This window comes from Astatotilapia calliptera, chromosome 1, assembly GCF_964374335.1.
Source record: "Astatotilapia calliptera chromosome 1, fAstCal68.1, whole genome shotgun sequence".
Classification (NCBI taxonomy): Eukaryota; Metazoa; Chordata; class Actinopteri; order Cichliformes; family Cichlidae; genus Astatotilapia; species Astatotilapia calliptera.
In genome coordinates this window covers 18,513,726-18,527,766 of record NC_137422.1, presented here as the reverse complement: position 1 = coordinate 18,527,766, position 14,041 = coordinate 18,513,726, and the positions used below count along the sequence as shown (strand labels likewise).

The window sequence follows — 14,041 nt, the reverse complement described above, 5'->3', positions numbered from 1 at the left end:
TATATTTTCATTATTTCATTTTTTATGTATGTTTAACTTATGTGTCAGGTCATCATCAGTCAAAATAAAGCTGTAACACCTATAAACATATAGTTAAAAGGGCAACAATTGCACCTTCCTTCACATTTTTAAATGCTTTTCAGTTAGGCCGGATTAGAGTCTCTGCCGGGGTGATTCTGGCCCCCGGGCCTTGTGTTTGACACCTTTGCTGTAGATGGTGGGTCATTGTCATTATTGTATACTACTCAAACACAGGAATCCAAATTGAACACAGCGTCATCTTGCTGGGTGACCTTTTTGTTCAGGTATAATACATACCGCGCCCTGATGGTCTCCCTAATCGGTCCAGCCACATACATGCAGTGGGATCCACCAGAGCAAGCCTATTGCACTTCACAGCATGCAGAATCCAAAGGTAGTGTCACAGCCCAGTCCAGAGTCTGTGTCCCAGTAGGGCAGAACTGTTTTGGTGGCATAAGGGGAAAGGGCTTCATACACTATGTGCTCATAAAGGATTTGTTCCTGTAGCCAAAAATATCTGATGGTAATTTCAAGAGTCAAGATTAGCTGTATTTCTCACATACATAATTATACAAGTAAAATCTGCAGTGAGAAGCTTCACAGACACTTATGTACCAATCTGGCTGAGAATAAATAAGAGGAAGACATAGCTTTTTAAAATGGATTAGCCAACTGGTAGCACAACCATAGTCCAAGTATGAGTATCAGAGTAGTCAGGGTGTAGGCTTATTAGGTCATGGTTTGACTCTGCATTTAACTGCTGAAACAGAAATCTTCAGTTATTTCCTGTTGATGTTCAACATTTACTGAAGTTGATGAAGATGTTAATTATAATCTTATCCATCCTAAAAGCAAATATGATGTGTTACCCACAGTGTAAGGTAAGTGTAAGGTTTCTGTTGGAGCCAGAGCTCATTTTTACTTGTGTTTTTTCCCCCTGAGCAGTTATAAGTAGCAGTAAGTGTGAAAATACAGTGTCTATTCTTGTGATCAGTCATTTTCTATTTCTATCAAAGGAAATTGCATGTTTCAGGAAACAGACTGAGCGAGTTCTCTGTTGAAATCAGATCATCATGCTGTAGAATGACAACAAAACAGACAGCAATGGAAGTGGACACTGCTTTTCTCAAATCCAGGAGGGGGATTGTGAAGGTGACAGAGATGGTGAGATATTTGCTTATATCCTAACTTTGGACATTTGGCGTAATGTGGTGTAAAACAGCTGATACATGCCGTTTCGCTGCCTTGTGCCTGTTAAAAAGGGGGAACAGAAACAGAACATGGCGCAATAGCTTCACAATGCTATATGCTTTAGCTGGTAAATGTTAGTATGTGATTTAAAGGCTGTTGCTGAAGTGGATCATGACCTGTTTAATCTTTTTAAATGTCATGAGGAAAGCTTCTCAAAATGACAGTTCCTGTTTTTCTCTCTAAACGGAGAGGTGCAACACGTTGCAAAAAAAATAATAATTGCGAAGCAACCAGTGGACGAGAAGGAAGGAGACCTCACAGTACACAATGCAGTTTTAAAATAAGCTGTTATCAAACATCACAGTGTTTTTTTCTTGGCTCTGTTATCTCAGTGACAGTTTCTCTTTGCAATCTCCCCCTCTCTGCTGTAGGTGACTCTGTTTGTGGCTTTTGTGTGTTTTGCTGTAGCCTCGACACCCAAGTACATCGCAGCCACAGCGTTGGAGTTTTTCATCACCTCGCTTCTGCTGGTGCTCTACCTGCTCAAACTCAACAAGAAGCTGACCTTCTTCTTTTGGCCTCTAGTTGTAAGTGATGTGTTACAGCTTTGGACATAGTGAGAGAGAGTGAAAAAAAAAGTGTGACTGCCTGTTGCATGTTCAAGCTCTTGTTCTTTTCTTTTTGTTCTCCTTCTTCAGGATGTATTGAATTCAGTCTTTGCAAGCGTTTACTTCATCACCTTGAGCTTGATGGCTATGACTTCTTACATTAACACAGGCATGCTGATTGGAGGGGTGAGATGTATTTAAGTGTATATACAGTATGCTCAGTAACATTAAACCTTCATGCATTGGCATAGATTCACTTCTGGAGCACTACTCTAAGTTTAAACAAGCCTTTACCCCTGAATGACTTGTTTTCTTGTTTCTCAAAGAGAGGCGAGTCCTTAAAGTTTGACTGTGTAAAAAACGTAAAAACACTCCCAATATGAGTAGCCTACATACACACGAACACACACATGTGGAATGCAATGGATGTATGCTGAGATGTACCCTCTTTTTGCAGATCATGTGTTTCCTCTTAGCTGTGCTGCTGTGCGCTGAGAGCTACATTCTGTTCAGTATCATCACATTCAACAGGCCGAGGACTGAAACGCAGAATACATAAAACAGACGAACTGCAGCAAACTAACGACAACGTGTGCGCATGAATGACCCCAACCCGCTAACTGCTTTTGCATTCTGTGCGTAGTTTAAAGGTTTAGCTGTAGAAGTGTTTGTTAGTTTATTCACAGGCATATTTGATTCTGTAACTAAGCATGGTGTGGCTGTTTAAGATTTCTAAATTGTAAAGGGAAAGAGAAAAAAAAATATCAATAAAGATTTTTTTCTTTGTGACATCATGAGTTGTATATTTCCGCCGTTGTGTGCAGCTGGGGGCATCGCATTTCACATCTGGAGAAAGCAGATGTTGCACTTCTTTTTTTCTGGCGCTCGCGCTGCATTTCCGAGCTTGTCATTGTTTCCGCTTCCACCTCAGAGAAGCCTCACGCCTCCTCATATCTCATTTGAGTGTGTGTGTGTGTGTGTGTGTGTGTTTATTTTGCACTAAAATCGCTGCAGTACTTGTAGTTTGAGCAGCCCGGAGCTCGAGGAGAGTTTTTCTTTTCATAACAATGGGGGACATCGAGGCTCCCAGCTCGAACCGGCCGCCCCAGGCTGTCCTGAAGTCCATTCTTCCCAGCAAAGAGTTCGTCACATCCAGGAAAGGAATGCTGCTTATTGCTGAAGTGGTAAGAAATGACCCGATGAGCCAGGCCAGCAAATCTGAGCGCCAGTGGACCGTTGTTTCACCAAAGGCGCAGAGTTGTGGGTAGTTTCTGGCAGTTTTTGCAGACACTGCACTGTGTTGATTTCAGCGCACATTCAGAAATAACTTTAAAAGCTTGGTTAACTGTCATTTTAGGTTCACTCGGTTTCCGTTAGGTCTCCTTTAGAAACGGAAAGAACAGTAAGTTTAAAGCAGCCGTGAGACAAGCTTAGGAAACTCTGACTGACTTTATACTGGATCGTACTGGTTTGGATGGACACGCGGTGAAAAGCCTGAGGTAACCACTGTTGTCCACGCTGTCAATGATCCAAGTAAACCACGGTGTAATTCCAGGCTCTCTTTTGTGCACAATTCATTTCAAGTTCAAATATATTGAGAAGAACTTGGGTTTTTATTGTCGATTTCAACAAACCAAATACTGAAAAAAAACTTGCGCCATGGTGTTAGTGTGAGATTACCAGCATCGCGAGTTATTTGTGGGAAGGGTCTTCTCGCTGCAAACCCTCAAACTGTGTCATGTGACATTCGGCTCATGCTGGGCTGTGAGTGAGCAGTTATCTTCCCCGCAGTCACATCCTTTTCTGTATGTCGCCTGGAGCACAGCTCTACACTCCCACACAAAGCGCAGTCTCTTTACTGCTGCTTCACAGCGTGGAATGGCCTGTAACCCACGTTAAACAAGACCCAGATAGTAGTGTGCAAAAGTCTTTAGCCAACCCTAATATCTTTATATTTCCTATATTCTTGAAGGAGCCAGAATTTGTTGTGACCAGTAGTGCCAGGTAGGGCTGGGCCATATTATACCGTTCACGGTAATACCGGTATAATGTTAGGCAACAGGAAAATGAAATATCGCGATAGAATGGGAGTAAAACGCGCATGCGCAGTGCCTTTGTTTTCATGCACATGGCCGATTGTTGGTTTGTAAAAATGGTGCAACTTCCGTGATGTGGAACTGGTTTGGTATTTGTCCATCAGATACACAACAAAGCACATTTTTTTGCAGAACATGCAAGCGGCCGTTGTTATTGTCGTATTTGTCGGACTAAGATGCTCTTAAATCTGGGAGTAATCTGGGTCCCAAACTCCGTATATTTGACTTCAGGTCAAACAACCCTGCAGCATCACTGAGAGTTGAAAACTGTCTAAATTCTTTGATCTTTAATAAAACGATCAGCATTGCTGCTTTACCAAGTGTAACTATAAAGTTTAACTTCCAGGCATCCATGAAAACAAAAGTTATTACATTTAACGGAGTTAGAAGTTAGCAGGAAGCTAGCGGAAGTTAGCTCGCTAGTTTCGCTAGTTACCTAAGCATGATATAGCATGTTCTGACTGAGAGATTTCTGAAAAAATTCAAACGTACAGCTCTGCTATCACTTCCAACATAAATGAAGACAGGAAACTAAACAGCAGTGACGTTTTTAGGGTTACTGAAGTTGGGCTAGCTGATATATAATGATGTGCTACGTGATCGCTAGCGACACAGCTATGTTAGCATAACATAAACAGTGAAGCTGGAGGACGAACACTAACACTTTTCCACTTATAAAAGTTAACGTGAAGGTTCCTCATGGTTAGAAACAAATGCAATCGCATGGCAGGATGCTGTAAACGGACCAAACTTCAGTCAGGAGAACAACTGAGATAATCCATCCACAATACGAGGTTAGTCATTAATATACTGCAACAACATGGGAATAGAGCAGCTGCCAGAGAATTCAACATTAATGAATCAATGGTACAGAAGTGGAGGAAGCAAGAAGAATGAGTTTAATAAAGTTTGATTTATCTGACTGCTTTGTTTCGCTTAATGTGCCTTATAATCCCGTGCACCTTATGGTCCGAAAAATGCGTACTGCACACTGCAGTTTAATGTTGCAAAGCACCTCTTTTTAACTTCAGTGGATATTATACATGGTTATGCTCAGGATATGTCAGCCCATTTCTACTGGAAATACCTTTGGGTTCAACTTTCAGCAAGGAATTTGCATTTGCACTGTTACATTTTTATAAAGCTTTAATGTACATAAAAACCAGCTTCTTGTTTACGTGAAAATAAATGGAAGGTTGTCTTTTTGCGCTAGTAATGTTGTGGAGTTGTATTTTGTCTCGCATCAATTATATCGTCAGTTATATCGTTATCGCAAATTTTCAAATATATATCGTGATAAATATTTTTGGCCATATCGCCCTGCTCTAGTGCCAGGCTTGTTAAAAGTTTTTCTTTGGACAGCCCCAGTAGTTAAACATTTTCAGATTTATTTTACTTAAACCACATAATACTCAGCCAAGAAACAGTTGTATCTTTAGCCTCTTTGTTATTAGCAGCCTGTCGCAAAAATACATTGTTTCGATTTCTGTGGTCGAATCTTTAATAATGCCAACGATAAGACAGCTTGATAGAGATAAAATTAAATTTTTGCACAAACAAGGTGATTCTCACAGAACTATTGGCTGAAAGCTTGGCATATCTCAGCATGATGTGCAGTGTGTCCTTAAAAAAAATCTCAGAAAACTGGACAAGTGGTGGACAAATGAAAAGAGTGAGGTATGCCAAATCATGCAAGAGGTGGACTGAAAATCAGTGGCAACAGGTCTGATGTAGTGTTAATACCAAACTTGATATTTTTGGTTGTTTAAATGGAAGTGGGGAGGAGAGAGGTACAACAGTGAGTGTCTGTGAAACAAAGTGGAGGCTCTGTCATGGTTTGGGGCTGATGTTGGAGAACCTGACCAAATTGGTGGAATTATGAAGAGAGAAAAGTACCATTAGATTTTGATCCACCATCTGCAAAGCATGTGACTGGCAACACCTTCATTGTTCAGCATGACGATCACCCCAAAACACAGTGCAGTAAAATCATACCTGGATAGAAAAACAGACAATGAGACACTATCAGTCCTGGATTGGCCTCGCAGAGCCTTGATCTCGACATTTTTGAAGCCGTGTGGGATCATCTTGACAGAGAACAGAAAAAAAGCCAGCCAACATCCAAAGACTTAAAGAAATGACAAGAAAGCTTGCCTAAGAGAGTTCAGCCTGTTCTTAGAGTAAAGGTGGCCATATCAAATATTAACCTTCAGGCTTGTTCGAACTGCACAAACTGTTTTTGCCTTACATACTGTATTTCCATCTAAATCACATTTTGCTAGCAAAATATAAAGAAATCAAGGGCAACACAAGACTTTTGTCAACAGTAGAAGTCAGAAGTGTGTCCTACTTGGACTGTAGGTGAGATACCACGCCTGGTTTAGGCTTATTTTAGGAGATTTGTGATATACTATGCAGCACTTCTGTTCAGTGAGTCCATTCCTAAACTTTTCACAAGTGAAGCATGTCAGTGCATCTCGCTGTATGTGAGTGGTATGCTTTGCAGGATTTTCAAGATTTTAAAATCATGTTTCTTATACTTTCCAACTCTTTGCTTATTTGATTTTTGAAGCAACTGTTTAAATGCCAAACAGTTAAAAATGTTTTCTCCTTCACCTCAGCACCACAAACAATAATCCACCGGTATAAAAATGAGGGCCAAGTCTGAATGAAGGGTGGCCTTTTCAAATGTTACGTTTTTATCTCAGTGGTAAAGGTATGATACGAGGTATGAAGCTAAATTCATTTGCTTTAAGTTGCTGTGTAAGCTAAACGTCCTTGCAGTAGTTGGGAAACCTTTGAATGAACTCACACATCTGTGTGCGATTGTCTTTCTGATTAAAAAGATTTCAAATAATACGACACAAGTCCACAGTCGCTGAACTCAAATGTTACACACGAGGCTTCTAAAGAAAATAGATCATACCATAATACCACTGTTGCGCTGCTTGGACATATCAGGCATGCTCATATATGCATCTGCTGAGCATGCAATACCGTACATAGTGTGTCAGACCACTGTGTCTTTCTGTGTAACCACAGGGTCTACATTTAATGTGCAGTAAAAGACAGGACTGTGTAGTGTTTGACATGTTTCCAAAATGCAAACAAGCTGTTAATAAGAGGCACATGTTGAGGCAAAGCGTGCCACCTAAAGATTGTGAGGCTTCTCAGCTCGGTACGTAATGCATGATGGATGTTTTTGAGAGGTTACAGATTCACACTCACAGGAAATAAATGTCTTCCATAAATATCTCATGGCATATTTGAATAATTTTTCTTCTTGGATGTTGTCAGTGTTTAGAATGAAACTGGCCAGTATAGGTTGGAAAAGATTTGTTAATTGATAATCTATTAATCAGTGTCTTTTTCCCAGTGATTCTTTTTAATTTAACTGTAACGTTTCTTTTTAATTAGTGTTACATAATTATAATCGAAACAATAATTTTTTTCTTTTTTACTGACACGAGTCCAGCCACACTGTAACAGAATATATTCAAAACTTTACTGTTAAGTGTTGCCTTACAGGAAAGTTTTACATCGCTCGGTAGCAGCATTTTTATAGCTGCAGGAGTTTGGGTTTAGAGTTCCTACGATCAGGCTAGTGTGGGAAAACTGACTGAGACAAAGACAAGATGGCCGTGGCTGTTTGAGATTACAGCGTCTGGGCTCGCCTTCATTTGTGCTGATGTGGTGTGTCCAGCTCTTCCTGTGGGGAGCTTCAAAGACAAGGCGGGCTCGGCCGTCTCGTCTTTATGATTAATAAAAACCAATAAAACATTTTCCTTTATTTTAGCTGCGTTTGTTTTGTGGATGTTTGCACAAGCATACATGTGGGAGGCATACAGAGAAGGGTGACGGAGTAGAAGCCTGTGTGAATAGCTTTTAACAGCTGTATCTCCTTACAGGAAGTGGGCCTGAAGCTGTAATTCACACAGACTAACAGCTTCGGGGCACTGCTACAGTTCATTATTTAGATCTGACTTGGAGAATCCTACTTGGAAATAACTCCACACCATCTGGCGTCTTAAACTTTTTATTTCAAATGCCAAAGAGTTGTCTTATTTTCTATTTCTCTTTGTTTTGTCTTGCTCTTTTTAGGGTCTGTCCTTTATATCATTCGTGTGCTTCGCTGGATCCTCGGCAGCAGCATTTGTGACCGTCCCCCTGCTGGCATTCCTGGCTTCTCTCTTCTTGCTGTTTGGTTACTCCACCAAATTCAACGAGAGGTTTAAAGGTTTCTGCTGGCCTCTAACGGTGAGAGCAGCTGTTTCAGAAAGAACCTTGAAACTTTGCCCCGCATGATCTTGCGGCGCTAAATGAAGAAATTAGTCGTGTAGTGTTTGATTGTGTCTCTGAATCAGCTCCGGTGTTTTTCTCTCAAAGGATTTCATTAGATGCGTGACTGCCTCCATTATCTTTTTCATCATCTCAATAATGGCAGTGTCCAGATACTCAGACGGTTCCTCAAAGGCTGCTGGGGTAACGCTGTCATCATCATCAGCATAGTCCATAACTGAATACATTTGGCATTGTATTCACATTGTATTTGCCTCTTTTTGCAGATATTTGGGTTCATCGCCACCATTGTTTTTGCCGTAGATTTTTATTTCATTTTTAATGAGCTGGCCAGTTTCTTGAAGCAAGGAGGGGAGTCCAACGAGGAACCGTCAAGACAGCAAGGTAACAAAGTCACCTCATGTACATATAAGTACATGTTTAATGTAGTTTCATAATAGGAGAGAAAAAGGTAAAAATAAAATTAGTTTTTATGCAGGCTCTGAGTACAGGTCCATTCACTGGTCACTTTATTAGTTACACCTTGGTAGTTGTGTTTTGGACCCTCTTCTTTCTTCTTTGTGGCAAATGCTTGAAGCATCCATCAGATGATGGACACTGTAGTTATAAAGGGATGGAAATGATCAGCAATAATACTTGATAATATTTGTAATTCCAAGCAGAGTTATTATAGTTACATTTTCTAGTTAGTCTTTATTTCATTTCATTTTGACTTTTTGCTTGTCTCAATCCAGTCTCAATCCAGTTACTTTCCAGAGTTGAACTTCTTGTTTCAGTTTAGCTTTTATTGTTATAAAATAATGAAAACACTTAACGGTTTGAAAGCAGTTGACTCACAGTCTTGTAGACAACCTGAATCTCAGTGAACATATCCATCATCGCCTCATCAGCCAAGTCGTTATGAAGTTTTTAACTAAACTAAACTAAACTAAACTAAACTAAACTAAACTAAACTAAGCTAAAACAAAAACTTTGATTTTTCATTTTTTCACATCTAGTTTTAGTTTTTAGTTTAGTTTTAGTAAACTATAATGAACTTGCTGCTAATTGTGCCAAGAAAATATCTCCCTCACCATTACAGATCCAGCACCAGCCTAAATCGTTGATTCCAGGCAGGATGAGTCCATGCTTTCATGTTGTGTAGAGACTTATCAGACCAGCCAGCATTTCTCTAATCTTATATTGTACAATTTTGGTGGTCTGGTGTCAACTGTAGCATCAGTTTCCAGTTCTTAGCTGACAGGAGTGATACCCAGTGTGGTCGCCTGACCTTTGGCATCAACAAGGCATTTTCAGCCAAAGGATATTTTCTCTTTTTTTGAACAATTTTCTGTGAAACCTAGGGATGATCTAAATAAATACCAACAACCATAGCACATTCAGAGTCACTTAAATCAACTTCCACCTCACTGTGAAGGTTAGCAGGTCACCTTGACAGCGGGCTGCCCCCATGTGATTGAACAGGTGTACCTAATAAAGTGGCCAGTGAGAGTATGTGCCTTGGAGTGATTATTATTGCGATTTGCCACTAAATAAATAAAACTGAATTGAATTGAATGACACACCTGGACCTGTAAACTGTTCAGGTAAACATGTTTTTAATTGCATGCTTTCAGTGCCATAACTGAAGTATTTTGTTTCCACACTGAGGTGGCAGCACACATTCAGAGATGGATCATTTATAAACTTCACTTTGATGTCTGATCCCACTGTGCAAAGCATTTTGTGCAAAGCATGAACCAACCCTTTCAACAAAAAAGTTTCATTTCATTCCTTAAAGCGTGCACTCTGTTAATGAAAACAAAACTGGCACCCTTAGACAGTTCTCTATGTTCAAAAGATAAAAAATGCCTTTCTCCAAGTGCACCACGTTTTGTGCGCTTGTTATTTTCTTCCTTATTCATGTAGCTCGTCCACAGAAAGTGCACCCAGAGAAGTGATACTCCGTCTGACGCAGAGTTTTCTTCTCTTTTTTTGTTTTGTAGATGAATTTTCAGACTCTGACTCAGACTGAAACTGTGGGGATCTTTGGCAGAAGATGTGTGATCATGCAGTCTCAACCTTTGTAGTAAAAATCAACACTGCCGAGCAGATATTTGCAAACACCTGCCTGGTTTTGTGCAATAGAGTTACAGGAGGACACTGTGTATCAAGGTCAGACTCATTGTTGGTCAGTTTCAGGTCGCCGAACACGAACAAAGAAGGTTTTAGTGCAATTCACACATTAGAAAAAATACTTTTTAAACTGATGCATCAAACACGCCAGCCTTCTGTTTTATTGGTTGTTACACAAAGTTTATAAAACATGTTCTTTTCTTTTTTCATGTTCAAGTTTACTTCCAGTGTCTTAGATCATTTGCCACAAATGTAAGAGCTACTATCACTCCAACACTTTCCTGAAGCTGTGAAACTGTTTCTGCTCATGTTATGGAGAAGCAGTTATTAACATCAAAATGTGCATGCATTATGTCTAAATCAGGGGAAAATGCTCTAGCCCTGTTTACATGTTTGCACACTAGAACACTGCAAAATGCCTTATTGAATAAATGTTTACCAATGTACTAATAATGTAATGATGCTGTAACAGGAATTCAGACCAGGAGGCCTGCTTAATTATCCTTTATTAAATTGACAGCATGTTTATAACCCTGTTTCCTATAAAGTTTGCACACTGTGTAAAATGCAAAGATATACAAATCATTTAAACCCTATATTTAATTTTAAGCATCAGATGCTGCTTTCAGAATTCTTCTTATTTACTTGAAAGCAGTAGGCTCATTTAGAGATTGATTACAGCAAAGCTTTTCCTAAAAAAACTGTAAAGGGGGCGTGTTTACAACTCAGCTGTGTTGCATCTGCTCTGTAGTCTGTTAAAAGGGACCTAAGGAGTCAACTTGCTATGCTTTTGGAGATAAATTGCTTTCCCTTTGTTACTTTCAGAAGCTTAACAACTCCTTTGTTGTATTTTTGTTTTCTAGTGCTCCAAATGTTTTTAATAGATGTCAGATCTGGTTTACAAGCAGGCCAGTTCACCAACCAAAGTCTTTTAATAATGGATTGCATTTATATAGCGCTTTTCAAGGCACCCAAAGCGCTTTACAATTCCACTATTCATTCACTCTCACACTGGTGGAGGCAGCTACAGTTGTAGACTGACAGAAACATTTTTTGCCGCTTGTTTGAATGTTTTTTTCTTGCTTTGTGTGCTAAATTTTTGATTATTAGTGTCTACCCAAAGCCCATGCATCGATTTCCATTATAGAACTAAGGATCACAAACATTCGGTACTGGTTTCCAGCCTTGTCCAGATTTCTCTGGATCAGGTGAACCCCTTCCTAACTTTACTTCTGAAAGACTCAGTTTCTCTGGGATGCTCTTTTCATATATCATGTTACTAATTAACCTAATGTGTTGAGCACCAAATTTCTTTTTGGATTGCACAAATTTACAACATTTTGCCGTCTATTGTTGCCCCTGTAATGACAGCTTTGTAACATTTTACTGGCATCAAACTCAAAATGAGCTCATGTAAAAAAAACAAAAGTTGTTTTTAAATTAAAAGTCTAAATTAAATAAAGCTAATTTTGGCTCGTGCCTTATTTAAGAGTGGTTACCAGAGCACGTAGCAACGCATGCTTGATTTGGTAGGTCTCTTTTTGTTTTTTTCTTGTTGTAACCCCAAAAGGTTTGTGTCTCCTCCTTTTCAGAGTTTGAATGAGCTAAAATCAGTTTCATTCTAATTTGATTCGCATTTTTCACAGTGTTTTGACATTTTAGGAAACAAAGTTATAAAAAATTTTGTAGCCTATATTACAAGAAGAGAATGGTTGGCTGGTTACAACCTCTGTCCAACTGTGGTAGATTTATAAAAGCCTATTTTACAATCTGAGGATAACCTTTGTTTATCTTATGTTTATTTCCTCATATGAGTTTCTGTGATGTGCTTGAAGACATTAGAAATCATGCTACTTTGACACACTTACTAAGGTAACACACTTTGTCGACTTCCTGCTCTTTTGTTGTTTGTGTGCTATTTCTTCATATGTGCATATGTGTGTGCAGTTTATTAAAACCATTTAATGCAGTATTACTTTGAGAAATTCTAAATATCTGCTATATAAATCATTGTATGTGTTTTTTTTATTTGCATGTGTGATGTATGATTTCTCTCCATCCACTGCCACTACTGACAAATTAGATGCACTAGAACGCCACAGTGACTGTTAATGAAATCTACACGAGTGCTACAACAGCACTGAATTAAAAACAAATGACTGGGAATTGGCCACCATGGCATTTCCCGCATTTTTCAGTGCGGTAAATTTTATGGATCTGTTACAGCTGTAGCTTCATGTTTTAAAGTTGAGTGGAAATAAATGAACAAAATGAGAAAAAGACCTTGTAGGTCTATGCAAAATAAGAGCTAAGATTTCCATGAACCCGTCTGCAATGATGTTATAGATCGTTTATACCCTGTGAAAAGCAAGAATGTCAAACTCATTTTATATTGTGGGCCACATAGAGTTCACTTTGATCTTATGTGGGTTGGATCGGTGAAATTCCAGTTTCTCTGTGTAAAAAGTGTAACTGTGGATTCACTCATTGAAATATCAACACAAACATAAACAATTTAAAAATTATGTCTCAGTTTTTCTACATGGTAAAGAAATGCTGTTGTATTAAATAAAATAAGTCGTTCAGCACGACTCTTCAAGCTTAGATTGTAAGAAATAATGTGTAAAATTACAGAAATCTGTAATTTAATTACTTTGGTGTAATGTGACTGGCCATGGGTAGGAAAAACTGTAAACTGTGTTCTTCTTCACATTTTCCAAAGTCATCCAGCGGGCCTGATTGGGGTCTTTGCTGGGCAAATTCCAGCCACCAGACCTTATGTTTGACACCCTTGTCCTCAACCTTAACTTTAAACAGGCTTAAAAAGGTAACACGGGTACAGACATTGTGAAAGTGCACATTTCAAACATTCCCAAATGGTTTTAAATGATTTATTCTTTCCAAGAAGTAGGAGAACCTTCAGTTTATTTGAAACATTCGAACAACATCCCCACACAGTACCATTTTATAAACGGGTACCTTTGTAAAACCAGTGTAGATGTATGTTGCCTGCTTGTTTAGTTTTTGTTTGGTTTTGGATTTTTTTTTGCAAAAAAAAGTTTGAATAAAAACCTGTCTTCATTTCAATAATGTCATTATAAACCAGTGTGAAGTCTCCACACTTCTTCGTGATCGGATCATTGTTTGCCGTTTATGTCACGACCTGCAAACCAGCAGAAAGCCTTTTCTTTCTCATAAATACAAATTTCGTAACATATTGCAGCACAGTCGTACACAGAGAGAGCTGCAGCTTGATAAGCGTTTGACAAATATGGTCGGTTTATATGACCAAATAGCATAATGCAATAGCGTGATTTTGTTGCTGTACAAATTCTTAAGTGAACATGGTAATAGTATTACTCAAAAACAAATCCATCAAAGTAAGTTACACACACATAAATACGAACAAGATTGTCTTCTCATACGTCTATGTCAATCACCAAACCAAGAGAAACAGCATTAAAACATAAGTTATTTAAAATCTAAGAAATGCCTGGTTAATCAAGCATCTTCAGGGCATTTATTAGTCTTAATTTAAAAAAAAAATCCACAGTCAAATACATTTCTGGTCCTTCACTTATAAACACACTAATGTAAAATCATCTGACTATACACCCGATCCACTGACGCAACAAAAAAGATACATTTCATATAAAGACCAGAAGAGGGGGCCATAGTCAACTTGCCCGAATAAGGTTCAGGTCTTAACTG

At 38.9% G+C, this 14,041-nt stretch overlaps 2 protein-coding genes across 2 annotated transcripts; both read left to right on the top strand.

Moving 5' to 3' along the window:
- Positions 1-768: 768 nt before the first annotated feature.
- On the top strand, positions 769-2,609 carry cklf (chemokine like factor). The gene is made up of 5 exons (XM_026166090.2): positions 769-902; positions 1,038-1,185; positions 1,644-1,799; positions 1,911-2,006; positions 2,278-2,609. Exons 2-5 carry the CDS (start codon positions 1,105-1,107, stop codon positions 2,377-2,379), a joined length of 435 nt encoding a protein of 144 aa, XP_026021875.2. The 5' UTR covers positions 769-902; positions 1,038-1,104; the 3' UTR covers positions 2,380-2,609.
- A 105-nt stretch (positions 2,610-2,714) lies between these two features.
- Positions 2,715-10,861, top strand: LOC113021417 (CKLF-like MARVEL transmembrane domain containing 3). The gene is made up of 5 exons (XM_026166069.2): positions 2,715-3,004; positions 8,018-8,173; positions 8,303-8,398; positions 8,482-8,599; positions 10,201-10,861. The coding sequence occupies exons 1-5, from the start codon at positions 2,888-2,890 to the stop codon at positions 10,227-10,229; spliced, it is 516 nt and encodes a 171-aa protein (XP_026021854.1). The 5' UTR covers positions 2,715-2,887; the 3' UTR covers positions 10,230-10,861.
- The last annotated feature ends 3,180 nt before the right edge of the window (positions 10,862-14,041 follow it).